The 27,945-nt window shown below is 45.1% G+C and overlaps 1 protein-coding gene across 4 annotated transcripts in view; it reads right to left on the bottom strand.

Moving 5' to 3' along the window:
* Nucleotides 1–4,483: 4,483 nt before the first annotated feature.
* Nucleotides 4,484–27,945, bottom strand: part of FAM110B (family with sequence similarity 110 member B) — a 170,659-nt gene continuing 147,197 nt past the window's right edge. For 2 of the 4 annotated variants that reach the window (XM_049860095.1, XM_049860094.1), the window contains one exon: nt 4,484–8,365. In XM_049860095.1, the coding sequence (XP_049716052.1) occupies nt 6,931–8,055 (1,125 nt within the window). In that variant the 5' untranslated portion in view covers nt 8,056–8,365 and the 3' untranslated portion in view covers nt 4,484–6,930. Of the gene's footprint in view, nt 8,366–8,780; nt 8,812–27,945 lie in introns of those variants that run through there. The other 2 variants (XM_049860096.1, XR_007514069.1) reach the window with 2 other exon arrangements.

Genomic DNA, 27,945 nt, shown 5'->3' on the forward strand with positions numbered 1-27,945 from the left:
TGCGTACGTGTGTCAGGGTGGGGGAATAGAAGATGGAGAAGCAAGAACTTGTTCTTACATGTCTCCTCCCAGAAGTAGAACATCACTTTTGTTCAGGTAATCGGCCACGCCTAATGTGAGGAAACAGGTTCTTGAGTCCAGGAAAAGGGAAGTAGATATCGTAACCAGAGGCCATGTCCGCCCCACTGACAAGGTGGCAGAGGGGTCAGCTTGCATAGTGATTCCTAAACTCTTGAGGAACAGTGGCCGTCATTGGATGCTGGTGTTACTAAAATAATATTAAAATAGTGGTAGTCATCTCCAAATTTGCCAGAAACTTCCCAAATTTTTTCATTTTTATTATTTTATATCTGTTTAATTTAAAAAGGAGTTAATGTATATTAACAGAAAAACTCCTAAATGTAGATCCTTTAAACATGTGATTTGTGGTTTTTGAGACAAGCAACGATGCATGAGTAACGGAGCACATGCTATCGTGTTGATCCCACTTTGAATGGTGGGATATTGTTAGTTCTAGTTCTCCCGGTCCTTGATGTTTCTTGGTGAGGTTGGAGGAGCTTCATTCTTCAAGCCTGGAGCCCTGGTTCTACCCCATCTGCCAGTTAACTGCATCTGTTTGCTCCTCCGTAAAATAGGATAGTGAGGGACAGCTGCCCACTAAAGTCCCTCTTGAGAGCCCAGAAGCTTTGGTCCTGGCATGATCAGATCCCATGCATAGTTCTCAGTCACTCACTGTATGGAAGAATCAAGAACCAGTACCTGCAATAGTGTTTTAAGTTTCTAAGAAATATTATCCAATGCAAGTCACTGTGAGCGAGCAAAGGTGGCTCCTGCCACACCTGGATGTTGAAAATCCCTTCTCACAGGTATAGATTGAGCCCTCAGACGCGCTTCATTCACTTTTTCCACTTATTGGACATGTGCCCTTGAGAAGGTACTTACTCAGGTTCCTCATCAATAAAATAGATTCTAATTTCCTTCTAAAGTTCTTGTGAGAATGAGTTAACGTGAAAAAACGCTAAGCATAGTGTCTGAGACATGTTTCACAAATGCTGAATGAACTAAATACTTAACTAGTGAAAGATTGTATCATTATTATTATCCTCACAGCTTTGTAAATCAATCTGTACCCAGCCACATCTAATTCTGGCAACTTCTGAGAAGCTGAAGGTTAATAAAACTGACTCTACTTTCTGGAGATTCTTTCTATTCAGAAAAGCATTCATTTACAGACTTCAAGTTCCTTCCTCAACTAAAAACCTCTAGGGTAGCTAGTGTGAAAAATGCCACTCTGTTATCCTCTGGTCCCATAAGGCCTCATGAACCTGACCTTACCTGAGTTTTCATGCCCTTCACACTGCATCAGAGCACTACAAAAACTGTTCTAAATGCTGTCACAAAGCCATGAGGTCAGGGTGACACATACATTAGACAGTTGCCCCATTTTACGCATGAGGAAATGGAGGGAAGCCTTTAGGCAGATGAGGCTTGGAGAATGGAGGAAAGGGTTCCAAAGGCTACGGAGATCCGTCTCCCCCTGGCTTTCCCTTTGCTGGGTTTCCACCAAAGCAAGGTGGCCTGACTTTTGGCTTGAGAAAAACCCTCTACGTGGGTGATGTGTTCAGACTGCAAATGCAGCCACTAAGCCTGTGACCTTGCATAGTACAGCTCTTAGACAACACTGTGGAAACTGACAGAATCCTGTCATTTTTCAGGGCTAAGTGAACAAGCCAAATTTGACATTTTCAGAATGGTGGTGAGATTAGTAGTCATTTCTGGCTGAATTAAGAATCTATTCCGTTCTTCTGGAACACCACTAGGCTCTTTAGTTTTTCCCCAAAGCACATCCTGTTCAGACCAGACCACATACGTCCCTCAGTGATGGATAAATTGCAAGCGAACAAGAGAATAGTGTCATGTTGATTCACCAAATTGTCAAAATGTGTTCCCCGATTGCTGAATTGTAGCCAGTCGTGTTTCTCTATTGTTTACCCTTCTAAAAGTCCTTCATCAAGAAAAGAGGATGTAGCTTCAAAACATGGCACCCTCAAAGCTGAAGAATGAGTTTGAAAAGCTTTGTCTCTTTGACTCAGTGGGCTGTAGGCTGCTCATAACAGAACAGCTGAAGCTTTTTTCTAAATTTATCAATTCTCTTTTAGATAAGAGTGAAATTGCGGATTTTGGCTGTTAAAAACAGCACAGGCTGCAGATAAAATTATCAAGACGAATTTAAGCATGCTACTACTTTTAAGTCCTTGATCAAACGTGGAGCCCTGGGGGCGCAATAATTAAGAGCTCTGCTGTTAACCAGAAAGTCAGCAGTTTGAATCCACCAGACACTCCCTGGGAACCCTATGGGGGCAGTTCTACTCTGTCCTATAGGGTCGCTATGAGTCAGGATTGACTGACGGCAACGGGTTTGGGTTTTTTTTCATCAAACACACTGCGGTCTGTCTCCCTTTGTTTAGAACTAGTTTGTAGGATGGGCAGAGTCTGAGTAACAGAGCTGAATTCAAGTCCCACCGTGGCACTTACTTGCTCTGGGATCTTGGTTAAGGTACTAAATCTCCGTGGAACAGAGGTTCTTCAACTCTAAAGGAGAACCACCACCGTGGGTTCACTGTGATATCATTTGTAGCATAACAAACACAGAATTTAATATAGGTAATAAAAACAAATCAGTAAACAGTTATTTAGCATCTACTGTGTACTCTGGGCTGCTGTGTATGGTTGTGTACTGCCCAACTCTGGGGCAGGGGTTCAGATCACAGTCATCAAACATTCGTATATTTACTAGGACAGTTTTTATCTGGTGAAAATAAAATGTTTTGAGGAGGGTGCACCTTTAATAAATCCACAGAAAGGCATCATTTGGGCTAGCAAAGGCTGGGTTTGTGGCTATGACAGAAAACAATCCAATGGGAAAAGGGAACAGTGAAGCTCAAATTTCGCCGACTGATTGTTGTGTGGAAATCTTGAAAGAGCATCTACAAGGCTAAGGACAGATATGAGAGCATTCGTCCCTGAGTGTAGACGTTTTAAAATATGCCCATAAATTCTTTATTTTTCTCTTTAAAAGATGGTGCCTCACTCTTCTTGTGAGCGTGAAATTTATTTCACAAGTCACTTCTAATGAGTTGAATGTGGTAGAGGTGTGTCACTTGGGGAGACTGGATCGTAAAACGTTCTGTGGTTTCTTGTCTGCTCACTTGGATCACTTGCTCTGGGGGAAGCCAGCTGCCATGTTAGGAGGACTCTCAAGCAGCCTTTGGGAGAGGCCCTTCTCATTTGTTACTGAGGTCTCTTGCCAACAGTCACAAGAAATTGAGGATTCTTGCCAGTGTTGTGTGAGTGTGCCATTTTGGAAGTGAGTCTTCCAGTCCCAGTCAAGACTTAGAGGACGTGGGCCTGACCAACATCTCATCTGAACTTCATAAGACCCTGAGCCAGAACTAAGTCATTCTAAGATTTCCTGATCACAGAAGCTGTAAGATAATAAATGTTCTTTAAGTTGCTGAGTTTTGGGGTAATTTGTTATGCAGCAACAGATAACAAATACAGTGGTGAAAGTTCCCAATGGAAACTTGCCTTTGGTTGGAGCCTGTGATCCTGGGCTGGGGAGCTGGAGGGCATATAGGAGATGAGGTCACAGATAGATGTCCAAAGTTCTCTGCTCTGTTAAGAAGTGAGGATTCATCCTGTCAGAAACCTACTCAAGCCAGAGGATGTTTTCATGTAGGTCAGTGACAGGATCAGAGTTGCTTATGATGCCTCCGGCATTACATGGGATGGGGTAGAGACTGGATGGGAGGGGAGCCTCAGTTAGGAAGTTCTAGGAACAACAGTCAGGTAAGAGAAGGTGAGCACCTGAGCTAAGGCAATGCCAGAGAAGATGGACATGAGAGCATTGTCTTGAGCGATGGTTTTCAGAAACAAACAACTGGTTGCCAGAATGATCCAGTACAATCATGCTTCATCCTGCACTGGACAGGAAAAAAGTATGGCAACCCCGTATGCATATCAACACCACCATCTTACACACACACACACACACACACACACACACACACACACACACACACACACTTACTTCCATAGCCTAATAGGACGAGCGCTTTCCAAATAGCACTTTGCAAATATGAAATGTCTCATTCCTAGGATTTAACACCAGGCATTTGAAACAATCCTTTATAGGAACTGTAATTTCAAGAAGAAAGAGAAAATAATGAACTCCCACCTTCCACAGGACCCAGCAGCCTCACACTTGTCCATTGTATAAATAAGACCAGAGAAGATGAGACTGGATTACAGTGGGATGATTTATAACCCTGTCTGAATACAGATTACATATGGTATTGAAATGCTGGAAGGTTCAAACACAATCAATGGCTGAAATAGTACAGGCAGCAATATAAGTTTAGGAAAACAACATCTATGAAAAGCCCTAGGAGGAGCTGGATGTATAATTGTTAAGATACCTGTTTTAAATGGTCACATTTGTACGCAGTAGCAAGGAAAGAAAACCTATTTTAACCCTATTATCTGTAATTCATTGTATCATTACCACTCATCGCTGCATTCCAAAATGTTTCTGCTGGAAAGGAGGGTGCAACAGAAATTTAACTAGAGAACCAGGAAGAATTCAAAACCAGTAGACAGAGTCAAGGAACTAAATTTGTTTTTCAGGAGGAAAATGTTGATAACAGTAATAGCGGGCAGTCATGTAATTTCTGTTCCTGAAAGTTACTTTCTAAATAATGCTTTCTTCATTTGCATATTATATGGATTTCTGAGGAAATACTAATCTTCCAATACCTTGAATCCGTGAGTAAATGCTTGTAGAATGCTCAATGTCCCAATAAGAAGACACTACGAAGAAAAGTATTTCTCTCAAAAATAAAATTTGACGACCTGTTCTTGAAGGCAGAGAGCATGCGGTTGACCCCAGCAAATCCAGTACCTAACACGGGGCCCAAACAAGGTAGTCACTCAACAAACGTCGAGTTGAAAGAGGAATGAATGAACAGGGTGGATAAACGTGCGGATACAGGTCATGATAACGGTGCTGGGCTTGTACAAATAAAAGGAAGGTTATCTTTTTCGAAGTCATGTTTCCTCTGTAAGAACTCATAAATATTTACAACTGAAGAGTCTCGTGGAAGATGTGAAAAATCCTGATGTTCAAGAAAAGATAAAAATAACCCAAGTAAGTGTGAAATAAGTAAAGCAGCACAGCAGCAGCGTATTTTGGGAACCCTGATGGAATTCTCTCAGCAAAAGCACACTGCTGTGGCTACGACTAAGGATGCTGCTGTTCAGAATAACCGGCAGACAGTGACAATAACTCAATGAAATAATGCTTCTCCAAGGCTATCAAAAATCTACTTCTGACTCACAATCTAAAGTTAAACTTTTGTGGCGGGAGAAAAGGGAAGGTGAGAGAGAAACCACCACCATGAGTGACTGTGCCAGAGCTATTTATTAGCAAAACTTTTTCTTTTTTTTTTAACGATTTCATAACAACTAAAGTATATACAGCCTTACAGCATTTACAGCAGAAAACGTTTCCTATGAGCTGATGGCGTCTGAGGTAGTACTGCTGCTAAGTACTTCAGTGTGAGACCACGGCAGCCATGGAGCAGACCGCCGTGAGGTTACCTTGCTGCTACCCCAACACAGCTGTCAGCTGACAGCCAGCTAACCTGGAGGACAGGTGACTGAAAAGAAAAAGAGCAAGTTGATAGGCAGTGCTGGAGAGCATGAGGGTGGAAAAGCCACACACTGTCATGTCTCTGCAGTTTCCTAGAGCAGTAACAAAGTCTATAGCCTGAGGAAATAGCATATGCAAGACAACGTAGTCATGTTGCTCACAGAGGACTCAGCCACCAAATGTGTTTCCTTTGAAGAGGAGACTTCATACTGTTATGGCTGTGTACTTCCATTTCTGCTCATGTCTTTAAAAAGCTCAAACTGAACAAAAGCCCTACTCCCTTCTCCCAAGTAAAACAAGAACGGGGTGGGGGGGGGGTAGAATTAGGGAGGAAAGAAGGAAGAGGAAGAAACAGCATAGACTTAGCTCCTGATTCTCCCCTATCAAAAAAAAAAAAATTTTTTTTTAAGGCATTCAGTATCAGCTTTAGGATAGCCAGTCCTGCCTACACATTAATAGAGGAAATTTTGGAATTATCCCCAAACAAGACAACATCCACAAAACCCCACACCCAACCTCCTAGCTGTAGTCATCCACCCTTCATGGTATTGGATCATCTTCCATTGGGAGCAGTATTACACAGAACCACCACCATTTACACACTGAGTCAAACACAAAACTTAGCACTGTTGCCCCAACAATCACTCCAGTAAGTGGCAAGAGAATTTCCATAAGTAAATGATTAACAGCAAGCTCACCACTTTATGCCTCAGAAAATCCAACCTACTTACTTCTACTTCCGGCCACTTGGTCTCTCTCTTTAATAGCAGATCCCAAGTGTGTTCCCATGGTTATGGTCTCTCACACAGGCAAATCAGCTTTTTTATTTTAAAAAGATTCTACTCTCAACTTATAAGCCAGTTGATAAAACTTTTAATTAAGACACAATAGCGTGGGATATAAAAACACAAGAACCACATAAATATTGAAGAAGTCGTATGCTATTTTCGTGTAAACAGTTCTGCTGAAGAAGGAAGCCCTAATCAGATTCGGTCCGGGACTTTTGGCAGATGACGTGTGTGCAGCCAGGCTCTGTGGCGATGGTTCCTGCGGAAGCCAGGTCATCCCCCCGTTGACAGGCATGCAACTCGGAGACATTGCACAACAAGCAACACAAAGAGCGTGGGGAAGCTCACAAGACTGCAAGGGGACCTCACGACCTTCACAACTGAGTGTGCACAGACGGACACCCCCTCCCTCCCTCTTCCTCGCGCACGGCCTCACACGTGGGAGACTTTCTGCGACTCCCGCGCTTGTTTGATGCTATACAACCACTTGATGATTCGGGCATTTCTCTCGATGGCAGAAATGCCGTAGGGCACCCGGTCATTGGCACTGTCGTCATTCCTAAGGTCACTGTTGCTGTCCTGAGACTGTTCACAGTCTGAGCTGATCATGCTCGCGCTGCGGAAGTTGAGGGAGATGATGTCAGAGTTAGCCCTGGCAAAGTTTTCCATGCCGAGGTTTTCCAGCTCCTCAGGGTCCAGGCCGCAGTAGTTGAAGAACCGCTCCACGTCGGCATCCACGCGGAAGTACCTGTCACTCAAGTCTGACTTGGAGCGCTGGAGGGAGGGTCTCCGGCTGACGCCGCAGGCCGGCTCCAAAGCGTCGGCTTCCGGAGACTTGGTGGTGCCGAGGGCGGCGACCTTGGGCTTGGGAGGCAGAGGAGGGGCCGAACTGCTGCAGGGGATTGCTTTTAGGGGCTTCACACTGGTGGCTCTGCGGATGTCGGAGGAGCTGTGGGAGACGTGGAGGAAGGACTCGGCCGACGGCTCCAGGGGCCTCCTGCCCACCTGGGAGCTGCTCTCCTGCACGCCACCGTGGCCGTGGCCGTGGCCGTGGGTGGGGTAGACCTTCAGCGACTCGGCGAAGGAGTGTCGGTGCAGGTCTGTGGCGTCCGCCCTGTGGGGCGGCCAGTTTCGGGGCCCGTGCTTGTGGCCTGAGCCGGTGCTGGAGCCTTCGGAGCTGTTGATGATGTTTTTCAGGATCTCGAGTTTGAGGTTCTCCCTCTGCACGCCGCTCTCCGTCTTGGCGCTGCTGCCGAACACTCTCAGGGTCGGGCTGCCCAGGGCGCGCTTGGCCGCCGGGCACACGGGGGGCTTGGCCAGCACGGCCGGCTTCACAGGCTCCTGCTTGGCGTTGATCACCTCCTGACTCTTGACGTACTTCGCCTTGTCGGCCTCTAGTCGCTCCACGGCGCTGAGCCTCTTGGGGTTCGGCTCGGCTTGCCTGCGGAAGTAGTCGGGGCCCTTGTTGAGGATGCGCAGGGGCACGGCCGAGGTGAAGGTGCCGGCCGGGCTGACGGGCTTCACCATGCTACCTGTCTGCAGCGTCTCCGTGGGCATGTTGGGCGGTCTTTCCCCGGCGGCCGTGTTGGAGTCTCTTCTGGGCGCCTCCGGAGGGGCTGAATAGACACATGTGCATGAAGCACAAAGGGCGCAGGCGATCCCGGGGTCTGAGTGTCAGCAGCAGCAATTCATCTCACGGCTCATTAAATGCCCCTGTGGCTTCGATTCACTTTCCCCCTAAACGCAGCCTCGGCACAATAAAGGCCACAAGCCACAAGTTCCTTTAATCTGCTTGGCCGCCTCTTTTCTTCTCGCTGAAGGATGTAGGAGTCTCCTCCAGGTCTTTGTGTTCAACGCAGGCAGGGAGCTGAAACAGAAAACAACCAACCACAGGTTAGGACCGGCGTGTGACATCACAGCTATAGCAACAGAGCCCGCAGCTCCTCCGCCTCCAGCCGCACGGCCGCCCACTCGCTCGCTTGGCAAGTCTGAGGATCCCTGCAAGCCGGGGTGGCCGTCACTGCCAGCTACCATCACCGGGACGACTGGGGCGGTGCATCGGAGCCTGCGCCCCAGAGCACATCCCTGGGATGCAGACGGGCTGAGATCCCCCCCTCCACGCGTGAGCGCTCCCACCACTGGTGAGAGCTGCCTTCGGGGTATGCCCTGTTAGTATTATCTGCATTAAAAGCCATTAAATACTTGATGCATACAGAAGTGAGGGTTTAGAAAAACCCCATTCCTGTTCACTAAGTGCTGCTGGGTTCCTAAGAGTCCCTTACCCGCTTTAGGTTAGCTACCAACTGATTGTCATATGTCTCCTTTGCGAGGAAGCAAAACTTCTGACTCTTTGCTACCGATCTTCAGTAACACTTGGAATAATCAATTCTTTAACTCTTCAGAAACTGAAAAGAAGGACAAGAAATGGGACTGGCAGTAAAGACGAACAGTTAAAAAAAAAAAAAAGTCCAGATGTTTGTTACTGTTGCCAACCAACATATTTGGAAACAACTTTCTCCTGGAAACCAAGACTACTAATGGAGTTCATCCCCTGAAATACAAGCTAATTTTTAATTACAAAAAAAAAAAAAAAATCTAGAAATACTTGTAGATTAACTACGTTAACAGATATGATTATAAATACGCTGGGTATAGTAGCAGAAATCAAGTTTCTTTGCGGTATTTCATACTCACAAATCCCCTACAGCATTAGGAACAAACTCTTAAGATGTCAACCACACCCAGTATTTTAATTTATGTTGTAAAAAACTTGTATAATAGTTAAGCATTTTATGGGACTTACAGACTTTCTGAACTTGACTACCCCCCAAACAAACAAAAACCCAGTATAATTTAGCATTTATCAACACTCCCAATATAAAAGCTGTCAGGAGTCTTGTGTTTAATACACCCTATAATGTAGCATTCTCTCGGGAGCCCTGGGACCCACTGTGGTTGCCTGTTACTGCTGGTAGAGAACACTTACACCCACATCAGCATTCCAAAGCCACTGGTTAATAACCTTATTGCCATCTTTGGTTATAATTAAGAATATTAAGAGAGTAATGGATTCAACTAACATGTCAAATAACTAATCTGTAATGTAAATAAGGAAACCCTGGTGGCGTAGTGGTTAAGTGCTTCGGCTGCTAACCAAAGGGTTGGCAGTTCGAATCCGCCAGGCGCTCCTTGGAAACTCTATGGGGCAGTTCTACTCTGTCCTATAGGGTTCCTATGAGTCGGAATCGCCTCGACGGCACTGGGTTGGGGAGTGTAAATAAGGTGATAATACTACAAAATCATTTGTTCCCCAGGTAAGAAAATTAACTATTAATAACAAGCCCAGGGAAAAAAAAGTCCTGATAGTTCTCATCTTCTGAAACACTTGCTCTCTAAATATAACCCATCGTTTTGTGAGAGACAATTTTGGTAATCTGCAAAGGGATTTGTTCTAATAAAAATATTTTTCCATGCAAGATCTGAGAAGCCTAAGGCAATTTCTAGTTTCCGCTGATTGTGCAGTTCTATTCCGATACTTCAATTTTGTTTTAAAACAACCTCCTCTCATTAAGATTAAATGAGATTGTTTCTTTGAACATATTTTGAATGAAGTGCCAGAAGGGGAACCTAGATTCCTCTGGGGAGCCTCCGAGTCTCAGCCCCAGCTGTCTGCCTGTCTACCACCATGGGCTTCTGGTCCAGTAGAGATGAACTCAGCTCTCCTGGGAAGGATGGACAACCTCATTCTTCCTCCACCAAGAGGCTCAGGAGCTGGAAAGAGGAGGCAGAGCCTGGGTGTCACACTGAGGGTGCCTGAGGGAGAGTTGCCCCAGAATAGGCTATGCTTCCACTGAGAGCCATGGAACCCCTTCCACCAACCACCTCTGGGGCTTTTAAAATGCATCCATGGAGGGCAGAGGGCCAGAAAGCTTGGGGCACAATGAAGGGTACCCATCTGCGCCCATCGCCTTTGTGCCTATGGACCAAAGCAGACCTCCAGCCAATGGACGGCAGAAGACAGAACTTGTATCCTTTCTCCTGGGGCCTCGGTCTCCTTCTTTGTGATAAGGAGGTAGTTAGACTAGATTTCTGTGATACCTTCTAGCTCTAAAACGATATGGTATCCAGAAGCTGAACCATCACTTGTTTGTCAGCTTATCCTACTGTGGTGGCATTCGTGTTGCTATGATGCTGGAAGCTATGCCACCGGTATTTCAAATACCAGGAGGGTCATCTCTGGTGAACAGGCTTCAGCGGGACTTACAGAGTAAAGCAGACTAGGAAGAAAGGCCTGGCTATCTACTTTTGAAAATCAGTCAATGAAAATTCTATGGATCACAATAGAACATTGTTCAATATAATGCCGGAAGATGAGCCCCCGAGGTTGGAAGGCACTCAAAATACACAGTGGCAGCAACAATGGACATCGTGAAGGTGGTGCCACAGGACCACACATTGTTTAGTTCTGTTGTACATGAGGTCACTATGAGTCGAAGGTGACTTAACGACAACCAACAACAATAACTGCCACAGCAAGGAGCTAAGGATTAGCTGTTTCCCATTTCAAAATGGCAAATCAGAATATTGATGAATGGCTGAATTTACTGTTCTCAGGGAGATGCTCTTTGAATGATGGATTGTAATTATCATAAAATGTCCACTGGTAAGGGTCCCTGGAAACGCAATTAAGGCTCAGGCCAGCCTTGGCCGTCTTCTTTTCTATCACCAGAAGCTCAGAAATCTACTGGTACTGTCTTCACACGGCTGTGTGCCCAATCCGTCTGTTAAGGTGGGGCTCTGATACACTCCAGACACTCAGTACTCATTACTCTCAAAGCGCAAGAGTATGTCTTCTAGGAAGCACTCCCCGAAAAGCTGGAAAAGGTGGGGTCACATAGCAGAGAAACCCTGGGAGGGCCTGGGGGAAAGGCCTCTGGCCATGCTTGTTTGCTCCCCACCTACAATCTTAGTAATCAGTTAAAAACAAGCAAAAACACAAAACAGTTGCCATTCAGTCAACTCCGACTCATGGTGACCCCCTCTGTGTCCGAGTAGAACTGTGCTCCACAGGGTTTTCAGTGGCTGATTTTTTCAAAATTGCCAAGCCTTCCTCCCAAGGCACCTCTGGGTGGACTCAAACCTCCAACCTTTTGTTTGGTAGTCAAATGCACTAACCATTTGTGTACCCAAGGACTCCCTGGGAAGCAATTAAAAAAAAAAAAAGTTGTCTTTAAGTTGATTCCGACTCATAGTGACCCTGTGGGACAGAACAGAACTGCCCCGTAGGGTTTGCAAGGAGCGGCTGGTGGATTCGAACTGCCAACTTTTGGTTAGCAGCCGGAGCATTTAACCACTTCGCGATCACCAGGGGGTAAAACCAGTGTGAAAGGATTAGGTTAGAAACGGTAACTACTGGCAACGACTGTACACTTTATTTCCTTTTGTTCCCCCTCTTTCTTTGCCATTCCCAATTTTCCAACACAGTGACGATCATTAAGATACCCACGGTTGGCGTTTAAGGCTTTTAATTTGAACTCTTTGGGTGGGGGTGGGGAGTGGGGGGTGGGGATGGGGAGGAAGCATCTTACTGGAAGAATCCAAAACAACAGAAAAAGCTGTGGAACTGACTGGGTAGTACAGGATCAGCACAAGGCACGCTCCAAGTTTTCACCCTGTTTTTGCCAACAAACTAAACCTTCTTCAAAAATAATGAAGGTGGCTTAGGCTGCTCCTTCTCTTAACACTTAATCCTCAACTCCTGTTCTTTTACGTTTTGGTTTTTAAACAGTGTTGGGAGGGGCAGAGCCAAAAGTTCCGGTGTAGCCTGCACTCCAGTTACGATGTAGACCAGGTACATTCAATGAGGCCGATCAGGTACACACCTGGTAAATGTGAACTGCATTTTGATGTCGCAAGTGTGACATACCTTTAACTTTGTGGCATGTGACCCTGATGCAAGACTGCAGGAAGACTCTACACGGATGGGGAGGGCATCTCTTTCCTCTCCACGTTGTTTCGGGGAAGGAAAATGAGAGCTCAGCCACTAGAGTTTTCATAAACAAAAGTAATTAGAAAGCCCCACTTGATCCATGACTTACAGCTGAGGGAGAACGACAGCCCGAGGGAGAAACTTCCATTCACAAATCATTTTGGCTACATTTTGCCCTGTTTAATACTCGTTTGAAAATTGCAGGAAAGCATAAAAAGGACTGAGCAGAGGAAATTTGGCAGAGGTGAGGTGCAACACAGCCCACGATCCTGAGCGGTGCCTGCTGCTCCTCCCAGCGAGGAACAAGGCCTGGTGGGCAAGGCCTGGTCTGTGCGGGAGGCTTGGTGCAGAGAGCCAGCGGGAACCGGCAGGCGCAGGGGCGAGGGGGAGAGACGGTATCTCCCACTCACGGTAGTGACGCTCCTCAATGTGCTCGCTCATCCTCTGGGAACCTTGTCAAATGCAGCAAATTTGGGGTGGGTCCCATTTCTAACCAGATCCCAGGTGACACTGGCCCACTGGGGACGGGGAACAGGAGGAAGCATATTTCTGGAGCAGCCAGCCCCTCACAAGAACTGAAGTGCCTCTGGCACAGAGGGAATGGGCTGAGATGCCAAGGTTTCTTGTCTCTTACATGAGCAAAGTCTGAGGCTTTTCAGGCATGGAAATAGCAATCTCAGAGAACTGAAGTTTTTAAAAATCAAAGCTGCCTGACTCCTTCTAATTTCAAATCTGCCAGCAGTTCACAGGGGCTCACAGGTAAAGACCATGCTCTTAACTGACTGTGACATCAGGCTGGTCCTAAGTACATCTCTAACCCTTGAAGCAGTGACTGATACAAAAGGAGCCCCAATATGCACAGCCATTTATTTAAAAAATGCTAATATGAACGTTCCTTTAAAGCAGTGAGTGTCTAAATGCTTATCAGATAACATGAATGGAGGCAGGAGACTGGGTGACTACAGCCTGTGTAAAGGGGACCCCAGCTACATCCTGCCACTGGGGACTATGGCTCCTTGTTGCTGTCGGAAACTCAGATTTCTGACTAAAACACTGGGGACTGACTTGGTTGCTCATTTGCTAAAAAACCAAAATCAAACTCATTACTGTTGAGCTGCTACCAACTCATGGCGATCCTATGTGTTACAGAGTAGAACTGCTCCATAGGGTTTTCAATGGTGGTGATCTTTATGAAAGCAGATTGCCAGGCCTTTCTTCTGTGGCACCACAGCGTGCATTCAAACTGCCAATCTTTCGGTTAGCAGCTGTTTGTGCCATTTTTGTTGTGGTAAGTAAAAACAAAAAGGTAGCTCATGCTTCATCAATCTTTAAATTGCAAGCAGGAAGGAAAGTTTTGGAGTTAGAGCAAGGAACCTGGGACCTGAATAAACCCTGAATTCACCCATGGGGGTTTCTGAAGTCTGTGAAAATGGGTCACTTCTCAAGTGTGTTAAGGCAGAATACAGAGACGGTAACCTACTATTTTAAAGGGTGAACCTGACTAATTCAACTGCAAGGTACCTAACATCTTGGTGTCTTGATTTTCTCATCTATAAAAATGAATGTATTGAATTCAGTGAGCCTGAAAATGTCTTCAGCTCAAACTTTCTATTATTCTAGGGAGGCAAACAGCCAAAGAATCAATCTACCTTCGAGGTTAGTTAAGAGCTCGAGAAGAACTGATTCTTCTAGTTTCCTAATATCAGATCACAAAACACAATATGTATAAAACTGTCCCACGAAATACTGCTTTTGATTTTTTTTTTTTTTTGGTAATATTATTTGTGCTTACTGACTTTAGACATAAGATTTCACCTTGATGGGAGATCATTCTCAAGTCTATATTCTTATTTCTTTCCCCCATTTAAGAACAGAATCACATCCTTGTCATTGAAGTAAAAAATGCACAATTCCTATGACAATGCTAACATCTGAATCTTTCCAAACGCAAAGGGGAATACACTCATATGTACGAGTGCTTACTGGATTATGGACTGTGTTCAATCAATAGGCCAGTACCTATTCACTGAGCAATTACCCGTAAGGTGTAAACACAAAACAAAACAAAAACAGAAAAGTCAATAATTTAGAAGAAAGATTCAGAACACAAGAAGTATTGGTTGATTAACGTTGATAAATGCAGCAGGACTGTCTCAAGGACATGAAGTAGGAGGCGCAGTGAAGAGGGAGATTGCGTGAGGAAAAGTATATAAGGTAGAACGTTGGCACCAACCCTCAAAGCAACTCTCTAGAACTCATGGTACATTCTAGAAACTGAAACACACTCTTGAGAGCTCACGGAACATTCTAGAAACTAAACTGCATCCCTGTGGCTGGAGCCAAGTGTTAGGAATAGAGGGGTGAGATACCTACTGGGGGCAGGAAGAAATTCTTTGTATTCTTACACACAGAATAATGGGAAGGCACTAAAGGGTGGCTAAGCATTTGTGACATGTTCAGGTTTGTATTTTCAAAACATCCCCCTGGCAGCAGAGTGAGGACGGACTAGAGGGGACTATGTGGGCAGTAGAGAGGCAGTCAAAGCCGTCCAGGGAGGAGAGGTGATGACTGGGCTCTGAGCACAGGTGGCACTGCCTATGGGTCTGAGTCCTGCCTCACCCTGTAATGTCTGAGCAGCCTTGGGCAGATTACCTCACCTTCCTGTACCCATGTGGAAATGGGCATACTAATAGCACTTACCTTTTCAGGGGTTTGAGAAGGTTAACTAAAAGCACAGACAAGAGGTGCTGCAAAGGGACTTTATATTATCACTATCAGGCACTACCTCTGGGGGTGGGGAGAAGTGCAGACAGCATTAAGAGATGTTCAGAAGTGCATGTGACTTTGAGACCAACTGGATGTGGGGGCAAGAAGGCAGCAAGGACAGATGGACTACTAGAAGGAGCTGGTGAGGAAGTGCCCAGCGCCCTCGTGTTCCTGCCCTGCCTGCCTCTCCCGTCCAACCCTCTGCTGTTTCTCATTTGCACCCAGGCTCAAGCCAAACAAGAACTATGGCGGTCCCTCTGAACCACCGTTCTGTTCACACACACCCGCCGTTCCCTCTAAATGAGAATTGCATGAATCCTGTCATCTTTTAACAGGCATCATAAACAGTTAACGATACCGTGGTTATAACAAAATATTATACTTAAGAGCAAAACGTATTCATAAATAATGCTTAATTACTGCGGGTCAAACGAAGCAGAGTTGGCCCATTTGGAAGACATTAATTTATCTAATTTAATTACTAAGATCCATCCGTTTTCCAACATCTTCCCTTTTCCTTCCCTCCCTGGCACATACACAGTCACTGTTATTAACTCCTTTCATACCGTGAGGGTAACTTGTAAATGAAAATAACAAAAGTGAAAAAATGAATTGAAGGGGTAGGCAAACAAAAGTATGTATCAAAGGGACTGAAGTTTCGTACTCTAAACTGACTGGAAACTAAGAAATTAGAGGGCCAGCCATCTGGACACATTAAGCCAAAACCCCCACCCTTTCAGGGCCTGTACTTTTTCAGTTACTAAATGAGGTGTCTCCATTCTTATCTCCACAGTAAAATCCCTCACAACCTACAGTTCTGAGGGCTAAATCTTGTCCTTATTGACCTTGGTGTGGCTGCCAGTCATCAGCTCGAAGTTGTAAGTAAATTAACCTTCTAGCCAACAACACTAGCACTTTGTATGTTCTTTGAAACCATTGGCTTTTTCTAATATTGACATTTTTGATTTCAGTGTCTTAGTCATTTTTTAGATTATTCTTTCAGTTGGCTAGAGCAGGTCTTCACTTGTTATTAAAGAAGTATTATCACTGGTAGCTCCCCAAAATGAAAACTTATGGTCATCCAAAGACTTCATCAAAAGAGTAAAAAGAAATTTTTGGCTAGACAAATCCAATCAGCGTCTATTTAATTGCCAAAGTCTGCAAGATACTGCAAAATCTCAACAACAAAAAGGCAAATCCCAATTAAAAAGCTGGAAAAGGATATGAACAGGCACTTCACCAAAGAAGACATTCAGGTGGCTAACAGATACATGAGGAAATGCTCACGATCATTAGCCATTAGAGAAATGCAAATCAAAACTGCAATGAGATACCATCTCACCCCAATGAGGCTGACATTAATCCAAAAAACACAAAATAATAAATGTTGGAGAGGTTGTGGAGAGACTGGAACACTCATATACTGCTCGTGGGAACGTAAAATGGTACAACCACTTTGGAAATCGATGTGGTGCCTCCTTAAAATGCTAGAAATAGAACTACCATTAAAAAAAAAAACAAAAACTACCATACGATCCAGCAATCCCACTCCTTGGAATATATCCTAGAGAAATAAGAGCCTTTACACGAACAGATATATGCACACCCATGTTCACTGCAGCACTGTTTACAATAGCAAAAAGATGGACGCAACCAAGGTGCCCATCAACGGATGAATGGATAAATGAATTATGGTATATTCAGACAACGGAATACTACTCATTGATAAAGAACAACGATGAATTCATGAAACATTTCATAACATGGAGGAATCTGGAAGGCATTATGCTGAGTGAAATTAGTCGCAAAAGGACAAATATTGTATGAGACTACTATTATAAGAACTCAAGGAAAGGTTTAAACACATAAGAAAACATTCTTTGATGGTTACGAGGCTAGGGAGGGAGGGACGGGGTATTCACTAACTACATAGTAGACAAGAAAACGTTCTGCATCCCACTTTGGTAGGTGGCATCTGGGGTCTTAAAAGCTAACAAGTGGCCACCTAAGATGCATCAATTGGTCTCAGCCCACCTAGAGCAAAGGAGAATGACAAACACCAAAGACACAAGGAAAATATGAGTGGAAGAGACAGACAGGGCCACATAAACCAGAGACTACATCAGCCTGAGACCAGAAGAACTAGATGGTGCCTGGCTACAACCGATGACTGCCCTGACAGGGAGCACACAGAGAACCCCTGAGGGAGCAGGAGAAAAGTGGGATGCAGACCTCAAATTCTAGGAAAAAGACCAGAATTAATGGTCTGAGACTGGAAGGATCCCAAAGGACACGACCCCCAGGCTCTCTGTTAGCCCAAACTAAAACAATCCCTGAAGCCAACTTTTCAGACAAAGATTGGACTGGACTATAAGACATAAAATGATACTGGTGAGAAGTGTGCTTCTTGGCTAAAGTAGACACATGAGACTGTGTGGGCAGCTCCTGTTTGGAGATGAGATGAGAAGGCAGAGAGGGGGACAGGAGCTGGATGAATGGACAGGGGAAACACAGGTGGAGACGAGGAGTGCGCTGTCTCATTAGGGGGAGAGCAACTAGGGTCACATAACAATGTGTGTATAAGTTTTTGTAAGAGAAACTTAATTGTAAACTTCACTTAAAGCACAATAAAAAAAAAAAAGAAAAAATTTATATACTGGCTTGCAACAAAAGTATTATCTTGTCCCAGGTTTCCATTACTTCATTTTAATGTTTTTTTTTTTTCGTTCCCATCGAGTCGATTCTGACTCATAGCTACCCTATAGGACAGAGGAGAGATGTCCCGTAGGATCTCCAAGGAGCAGTTAGTGTCCCGCAAATATTCATGTCTATCCAGAACCTCAGAATGTGACCTTATTTGGAAACAGGGTCTTTGCAGACGTAACTAGTTAAGGTCATACTAGATTAGAGTGGGCCCTGAATTCAATGACTGGTGCCTTTGTAAGATACAGGAGAGACACACTGACATAGGGAAGAAGGCCGTGTGATAAGAGACGCAGATACTGGCATGATACAGCTATAAGCCAAGGAATGCCAAGGATTGCCAGCAACCACCAGAAGGTAGGAGAGAGGCAAGAACAGGTTGTCTCTCAGAGCCTCCAGAAGCAACCAACCCTGCTAACCCCTTGATTTCAGGCAACTGTGTTTCCTGGGCCCCACGTGTATTTGGGGAAAGCTGGTTTTCTGGGGTTATCTTAAAAAAGCCCTCTCCCGCCCCCCACCCCACCACCCAAAGAAGACTTCTGAAGAGGCAGAAAGATGCTACCAGAGGGACTGTTTGGCCCAAGCACTGTGCAAGCACCCACTAGCTGGAGGAGAGGCTCAGTGGCTCCCAGGGGACCCAAGTGCTCCCAAAAAAACCGGGCCAAATCTGCTGCACCCACGGGACAGAGGACCAGACCACAGCGGTGAGGGCCAAGGGAGACAGGGCTTTACCTCCCCTCTTCACTCTTTGCGCCCCCACATTCACACACACACACACACACACACACACACACCCCCAGGCCTGCCCCGAGAGGTGGGAGTACTCCTAACAGTCAGTGAGTGAGAGACAAGCTAGACAAAGCAAGTGAAGTCCCCTCCCAAGACCACACAGGCTGAGCTGGGACAGGGGAGGCGGTGGGGCTTTGGTCAGACACTGGATGGGCCTCCGTCATGCCTGAAAAGGACCTGAGGACTTCAAATGATTTAAGATCAACTGAAAGGCCACGGGTCCTTGGGAGATTTCACCCCAGGGATAGGAAGGAGAACTCGACTCAGCAGGGTGACTTATTTGGGTGCAAGAAAAAGAATGAACTCTCTTCCTGTTTATCCTCCAGTGAATCCAGCCCAGAAAATAAAACGTTTCCAGGCGTTTTCCGCCTGTCTGCCTGGACTCAGTCTTGCATCCTGGCTCTTTGGGAAGCCGCTGCAGGACAGTCCTGCAGATGGAGGCCCTGTTCACAGCTCCTCCACTAAGACCTGGTCTGGGACCAGACCTATGCTGATGCCGGGGCCCACCTGCCACTTAAAACTCTGCGACCTTGGGGAAGTTTCTTAAGCTCGTGTACCTCAGTTTCCTAGCTTATACAACGTTGATAATGATGATTTCAGAGGAATACCGATGCTTCAGTGGTAGAATTCTCGTCTTCCATGTGGGAGGCCCATGTTTGATTCCTGGCCAACACACCTCATTGCAGCCACCACCTGTCTGCCAGTGGGGACTTCTGTGTTGCTGTGATGCTGAGCAGGTTTCAGCAGAGCTTCCAGACTACGACAAACTAGGAAGGAAGTTCTGCCAGTCTACTTCCGAAAATGAGCCAATGAAAACCCTGTGGATCACAACAGTCTGATCTCGTGCCTGGGGTCACCGTAAGTTGTGGGTTGACTGGAAGGCAGCTAATGACAAAAACAACCACACGCCTCACAGAGCCAACGTGAAAATGCAGTGAAATAATGCGCTGAAAGTGCTTGGTGCAGAAGTTGGCAAAAAGTGTTCAGGAAACGTGAGCTATTATTAAATTTCATTAAAATTTTTCCCCGGTGTCCATACTTGGTGCTGATAATCACCATGGTTAGACCGCAGGCCTTATGGTAACCGACCGGGCTTTTGCCTCGTAATGACTCCAGCAGTCTCCAAGGATGGCGCACGTGCTGTTTCTGTCAACGGGAACGATCGCGCAGTTTCTGTTTCAAAAGTCATTTGTACGAACCCGATTTTACTTGAGTTACAAAGAAAACACGCAGTTTCAGATTTCAAAGCAAAAGATTATGTGAGTGAAAAGGCTAAATAATAATGCCATTATTGAAAAGGAAATCAAACCTACAACTGGGAGGAGGAGAACAGCAGGTCAAATCTCAACCTGTGACGGATTCTTACGTCATTCACTAAGGTCATTTAGAAAGGTTGCTCACATGCTTCGTTTTAATTTGCAGATAAACTCATTATGGAAAATGTTAGGCGTCTCTTAAAAATGCCTTCCACTGACTTAAGACAATTAAAATGAAACAAAGTCAGAAACAAACCCCATTTCTGATTCGACACTCTTCCTTGGCAGAAGGTAAAAAAATGTATTACGTCCTGTGAGAGGCCGCCAATCTGGGGCCGTGCAGAGAGCACAGCCTCTTACCTGGGTTACAGAGACCGAGACGGCACGTGGCCAACGCCAAAAATTGTTTCGGAACAGAATGCCTTGCTTGATGAAAATTACTACAAGTAATTAAAAAGCGGCACTGCTAGAATTCTTAATGAAAATCCAATAGGACTGTGTGCCTTATCCAAACAAATAGGAGACGGTCCTACTTGGTGCCAGTTTTGTCCTCTCCTGGGGAGGGCTCTTGCAGCTTTATGTTTAGCTTCGAGAATGGTGAGGCCATGGTTGTCATTGTTAGGTGCTGACCAACTCATAGCCACCCTACATGTAGAACAGTTTTACACATCTGCACTTTGCGTGTGATTGCTCTTTACCTTAGCTGTGCATCTTGAACTCTAAGGCGACTTTAGCACATACAGTCAGAAAGCTTACTACACTGCCAATACAGATGGACAGGACATTTATTTCCGAAAACAGTTTTAATTTCTAGTAAACGACCTTGGGGCAAAAGGATAAAATTTACTGTGAAACTTAACAGACAATAGATAAGCAGTAACTCTGGTGAAGGGTAAGACAGTACACAATACTGGGGAAGCCAGCACAACCTGTACAAGGCAAGGTCATGGAAGCTCCACAGACACATCCCAACTCCCTAGGGACCAAATTCCTGGGCTGAGGGCTGCAGGGACCATGGTCTCAGGGAACATCTAGCTCAATTGGCATCAAAGAGTTTATAAAGAATATGTTCTACATTCTACTTTGGTGAGTGGCGTCTGGAGTCTTAAAAGCCTGTGAGCGGCCATCTAGGATACTCCACTGGTCTCACCCCTTTGGGAGGAAGAAAGAATGAAGAAAAAACTAAAGATACAAGGGAAAGATTAGTCCAAAGGACTAATGGACCACATCTACCACAGCCTCTACCAGACTGAGCCCAGAACAATGAGATGGTGGCCGGCTACCACTACTGACTGCTCTGACAGGGATCACAATAGAGGGTCTGGACAGAGCTGGAGAAAAATGTAGAACAAAATTCTAACTCAGAAAGAAATACCAGACTTGCTGGCCTGACAGAGACTGAAGAAACCCCGAGAATGTGGCCCTGGACACCCTTTTAGCTCAGTAACGAAGTCTCTCTTGAGGTTTACCCTTCAACCAAAGATTGGACAGGCCCATAAAAAAAAAATGATACTAAATGGACACACCAGCCCAGGGACAAGGACGAGAAGGAAGGAGGGAACAGGAAAGCTGGTAATAGGGAACCCAAGGTTGAGAAGGGAGAATGTTGACACGTCGTGGGGTTGTTAACCAATGTCATACAACAACGTGTGTACTATTTGATGAGAAACTAGTTTGTTCTGTAAACCTTCATCTAAAGTACAATTAAAAATAAATTTACTGTGAAGTAAATGTTAAAACATGTGTTATAATAAAAATGTGAAACATTTAAACTTCAGAGAAGGAAGAGTTAAGCAGTATGTTTTGGGAGTGAGCCAAGTTCACAATGAATGTATGAGATAAACTACTATATAATTTGCTTAAAAAAGTGTCCATTAATGAACTGTACTACTGATTTTCATACATTTTAAAATTCAGTCCTGCCACTATCTCTAAAGCAAGGTTTATTATCTCTACTTTACAGATGAGAAAACTGAGGTCTAAGAAAATTAAGAAACTTGTCTAAGATATTCAGCTAGGCTCCACACAGACGTCTGTGCACCTACGCCTTGGGCCACTTCACACGTCACACTTCAGCTCCAGCTCTTCAACAGACACATAGGAAACATTTAAGGTATTTTTAAATGCTTTATATTTAAACAGTATGACTCAAGTATCCACGCTAATTATACTTTAGTTTCTCAAACTTACTCTTGCTTAATACCGTCTTCCCTCAAAGTAGAGAAGAAAAAAAAAAAAAAAAACTCTGCTCAACCAAATAACCATGCTACTTGTTTACAGCTTAAATGATCAAGTAGAGAACGTAAAATGGTTATAAATTGGGTTTCATTAGTTTTTAATTTTCTTTCTTTACCCTGCTGGCTGCAGATCTATCAACATTGGCGCAACTTTGATGAAAATAATCAAAGATATATTAAAAAGAACAGTAAGCAACATAAGCCCTTAGCTTTGCTCTGTGTTGTTAGAGCATTTGATGAGCAGGGATCACAGACTTTTATTGCTATTTCTACTAAAGCCCTCAGCTTGCTGTTGAATCAGTTCTGACACACGATGACCCCGTGTGCGTTAGAGTAGAAGTATGTTCCACAGAATTCTCAGTTGCTGATTTTTCAGAAGCAGATCACCAGGCCTTCCTTCTGAGGCACTTCTGGGTAGACTTGAACCTCCAACCTTTTGGTTAGCAGCCAAGTGCCTTGCCTGTTCACCACCCAGGGTCTCCTATGCGTGTAGTAGGCACTCATTGCCACGTTTACTGAGTTGATCTAAATGCTAGACACTCAGTAGAATATCTAACACACCTTTTATATTGTACAGACTCAATGAAGCTGTCAGATAAAATCTCGGGGAGTTTGGAACACACTGTTTACGGATTTGAAACAATAGTCAACTCGCCTCCTTTTGATGGGACAGCATGTTGCTATAGTGCGTGAATGCACGAGAACTGCCTATTTACAACCTGAACACATTTGCACTGAACTGTGCTCAGAACACAAACCCGGTGCAGACAGAAATCAACACAAGGTAGAATTTTAAGGCAGAGCCAGTAGGATCACTCAGAAAAAAGAACTAGTTCTGTTCATCTCATTTGTCAAGGAACACAGGGAATTATGTTTCACCTCTGAAGGGCTCTTAGTACAGCAGCTGTTAGAACAACTAGTTCTTTGTCTCAGGTGTATTCAGAAAAGACAAATGGTGTTTCTTCATTTCTAAGGGTTCAGGATGAACTGTGGGGTAAATAATAATTTTCAAAATAAGCCATGCAAGACAGGTAGACACCTATTTTTGCAGCATGTATTTTCATCTTTCAGCACTTAGCAAATTTTCCATAAAATCCGCTGAAGCCTAGAATAGTGCAAAGTAAGGCCTCACCACGATTTGCACTTGGAATACTGTTTTTTGGCTCAAGTGATAAGGAGCTGAGGAATGACTCAAAAGTTCATTCCACCTTACCCAGGCTGGTTCCAGCTCCACCGCTGAGATTGCTGGAAATAAAACAGCAGGTTTAGGAGGGCCTGGTGGGGTATGCCAGGCAGCTTGGTCTAGACATCTGGAGGCTGGCAGGGTGCTAGGAGGGAGGGGCAGAGACCAGGGATCCGTGGTTCATCTTAGTCTCCTACTGCTGCTGTAACAGAAATACCACAAGTGGGTGGTGCTTTAGCGAACACAAATTTATTTTCTCATAGTTCAGGAGCCTAGAAGTCCAAATTCAGGGCACCAGCTCTAGGGGAAGGCGCTCTCTCTGCCAGCTCTGGGGGAAAATCCTTGTCTCAGCTTCTCTAGCCCCAGAGCTCCTCAGTTCCTTGGTGATCTCCACATGGCATCTATGTTCTCCGCATTCCTGCTTGCTTGTCTCTGCGCCTCATCTGCTTTTTATATCTCAAAAGTCTTTAGGTTTAAGACACACCTTACATTGATATGGCCTCCTTAACATAACAAAGAAAACTATTCCCAAATGGGATTACATGCACACGTATAAAACCAAAAACCCACTGCCATCCAGCTGATTCTGATTCATAGCGACCCTGTGCGGCACAGTAGAACTGCCCCATACCGGGTTTCCAAGGAGCGGCTAGTGGTTTCCAACTGCTGACCTTCTGGTTAGCAGCAGAGCTCTTAACCACTGTGCCACCAGGGCTCCGCACAAGTATGGGGGGTTAGGAATCCAACAAATATTTTGAGGGGGACTCAAATCAACCCATAACATGATCCCTCTCCTACCTGTCCCACCTGTCCAGCCTCACCTCCCACCACGACACTGTCCTGCCCAGCTTTCTGAGGCCTCCACACCCCTGCAGTCTGCCCCTGTCCTCCTCAGGAAGGCCTGAAAGCATCCTCACAGCTGCCAGGCTAGCCCCCCGACCTGTCTCATTACAGTGATGGGTGGTGAGTGGTGGTGTTGCCCCTCCTCAGTGGCCCAGGCTGGCAGGGCACAGCTCCCTGTCTCCTGTCCCAAGGACTGTCACTGGGCATGGGTCCACTTAGGGATGTGTCCTTTCCCCAACATGAAAGAATAAAAATCTAAAACATAATCTAATGTACTAACAGGAAGGCTTTGCTTTTTGTAAATTTGCTTACTTCCTGCCTGACTCCTGCTGCCAAAATAGAAAAACAACAAACAAACAGAACAGGGGAGTTCACTTAAGAGGCTCTCTAAGGATGATAATCTCAAACTTACATTAAAAGTAATCTGATAAATGCATGAAACGAAAAACTGCAGACACAGCTGGACTGACAGAACGAATCTTTCCTTACATCTGAAAACTTGGCCTTCAATAGACGTTCAAAAATAATGTACTTATAATTTTTACACTCTTCCTTGATGCCTCTGCTTTAAAATATTATCTGCCTCTATCTTGATTAATTGTTAGGCTTCTCGTTTTTGTTTACTAAAGAAAAGTGACTCATACCAAGTGAAAAAAGGGAGCTGACTTTTGGAAATAGTATTTTTCTCAGTCTCTAAGTAGTTGTTTTGTTTAGGGAGAAATGAAGTTTCCAATTAAGTTTTAACAAGAAAATGAATAATTCTGCCCATGGTCAAGGTACTGTTGATGTTTAGTGCTTCATTATCCTCAAACTTTCCATTCCGGGCACAACTGCCTTAAGTCTAAGAAATGCAGTGGCAATTGTTTACTGGGTGCTTTTCATCTGCCAGCACCATGCCAGGTGGGTACCCCCTTACATTTATTTAACATCCCTGCCCCGTAGGTAGCACAGGTCCTACTTTGCAGATGGGGAAACTAAGGTTTAAGTGACCTGCCTGAGGTTAGTCAGGTGAAGGAGCTGCTGTCAACCCCAGGTATATCTATGGTCCAGGCCTGTGCTCTGGTCCTGTTCTAATTGGTTACAGGGACATCGTAGATGCAAAGAAGGAAGGAGGGCTGGAATTGGGAGACAGGCAGGAAGGGACAGACAAGTGAGTGCTTGCTACGGCTCTCCTCACCGCCCCCACCCATACAAGGCTTTCGTCACAAGAGCCCCTTTCTGCTGTGGGGCACAGCTGTGGCCCAGTAAGGGGTGGTGAGAGGCAGGAAGGCATTTTTCTGAAAACTGTGAGAAGACATGCACATAGTATAAAAAGCAGGCCCAGGACATCCAAACATCGTCATGATAATACAAGCTCTTTGTGTGGCAAGATTCTCCAAAGGACTCTCAGAACGTCATCAAACCCTCCTTAATGGGAAATAGTTATTCTAATATCTTGCTAAGGAAATCAGCCTATCCTCTGAGCCACAGAAAAATAACAATCTGATTAGGTAAAAATCGGACTCAATTCTGACGATGCTTGAACACCTCCCTGGGCCTGCCAACACAGGGCATCCTTCCTTCAGAGCAGAGAACCACTGGGCATGACAAGAACAACTCCCCATGATGCTCCTGCCCTCAAGGGAACTGACGGGGGCGGGGTGGGGGGCGGCGGCACATTTAAGCAAGGGTCTATGACAGAAGAATAGGAAGAACAGAACGCATGAAGCACCGTAGTGTACTTGTTTGTTCAGAAAATACTCACTGAGCATCCACTATGGGCCAGACCTGTTGTTGGGGTTCAGCAGTGAACAAAAGGGGCACAGATGTATGGCGTTTACATTTTGGTAAAAGAGATGGCAATAAAAAAGATAAACAAATATGCAGTATGATTACTGTTGTGTCACTGTTAGCTATTGTTGGGCTGGTATCCTGCTCACGGTGACCCCATACACAATGGAGCCAAACACTATTTGGCCCTTCACCAACCCCATCATTGTTTGCAGATCAGACCATTGTGATCCCCAGGGTTTTCTCTGGCTGATTTTTGGAAGTAGGTTGCCATGTCTTTCTTCCTGGCCCAACTTAGTCTAGAAGCTCTGTTGAAACCCATTCAGCAGCACAGTGACACGCAAGCCTCCAGTGACAGACAGGTGGTAGCTGCACTGGCCAAGAATCAAACCTGGGACTCTGGCATGGAAGCCGAGAATTCTATCACTGAATATTGATACCTTCAATATGTTCATTAAAGCCAAACCAGTTCCCTGGAAGACATGGCCCCGGACTCTCTGTTAGCCCAGAAGGGAAACCATTCCCTAGGCCGACTCTTCAGACAAAGATTAGACTGGACTATAAGACATAAAATGATACTCATGAAGAGAGTGCTTCTTAGCTCAAGTAGATACACGAGACTAAATGGGCAACTTCTGTCTGGAGGCAAGATGAGAAGGCAAAAAGGGATAGGAGCGAGCTGGATGGACACAAGAAATCTGGGGTGGAAAGGAGGAGTGTGCTGTCACATTATAGGGAGAGGAACTAGGCTCACACAACAATGTGTGTATAAATTTTTGTATGAGAAACTAACTTGAACTGTAAACTTTCACTTAAAGCACAATAATAATAATAATAAACCAGTTGATTTCAAGTTGATTCCGACTCAAAGCGACCCTATAGGTCACAGTAGAACTGCCTCATAGGGTTTTCAAGGAGTGGCTGGTGGATTTGAACTCCTGACCTTTTGGTTAGCAGCCCAGCTCTTAATGACTGTGCTCTGTACGATCATACCAGGGCTCCGTACGAGCATTACAGATTCTAAAAAGAAAAATAAGGCAAGGACTCAGCAAGGTGGAAATTACTGTTCACTGAGTAACAGCAGGATCAGGAGAGAAGAAGGTAGTAGAGGCAGTGAGTAGAGACAGCTCTTGTCAGAAGTTCTGAGAAGAGGTGACAGCTGCAGGCTCTTTTTTAAGATGGTGGAAATGACAGCAGATTTGCATGATGATGGGAATGACACCCTAGAAAGAGAGTAAGGCATGTGGTGCAGGAGAGACTTTACACTATGCACTGAGTCCACCACCTCAACAGACGGCAGTCTGCCGGCTCCTGGGGGCAGAGGTTGCAGGGGGTTTTCATGACTGGCCCGTGGCAGTGGGGACAATCTCTATAAATAACAGCAGCTCTAAAGGGAACCACAGGAAAGAGCGCTGCCGGGGTCAGGGCTGTGCTTGCCCTACACCTCAGAGGCCGAGGGTGGGTACTGGTCAGGGAACATCTGGCCGAGGCCGAAAGACAAAAACAAAAGTGCTGTTGCTGTGGGGATGTTCAGAGACCCCGGTGCGTCAGCAGCTACCTTCCAGTACGGATTATAAACTGGCCCTGGGGCAAAACCTAACTCAGAAAGCTGCAGTGCTCCATTTGCTGGAAGTCTCCTTCTGTCAAAAGCAAAACATCTGATGCATGATAATTTTATCTTCTACATAAGGTCGCTATGAGTCGGAACCGACTCGATGGCACCTAACACAACAACACGAGACAGAGGGAGAAAGTACTGGCTCAGTGAATTTAAAGCTTACCAAGAGGGGCAGTGTGGAAAAGATGGACAGAATCAGAACCTCCAGGGAAAATCAATTAGGCATTCACGGAGCGTCTAAGAGCTAAGGAAGGGACTTCTTTACTTGACAAATCGTTACCAAGCATGTACCA

Source organism: Elephas maximus, chromosome 19 (assembly GCF_024166365.1).
Source record: "Elephas maximus indicus isolate mEleMax1 chromosome 19, mEleMax1 primary haplotype, whole genome shotgun sequence".
In the NCBI taxonomy this organism is placed as follows: domain Eukaryota; kingdom Metazoa; phylum Chordata; class Mammalia; order Proboscidea; family Elephantidae; genus Elephas; species Elephas maximus.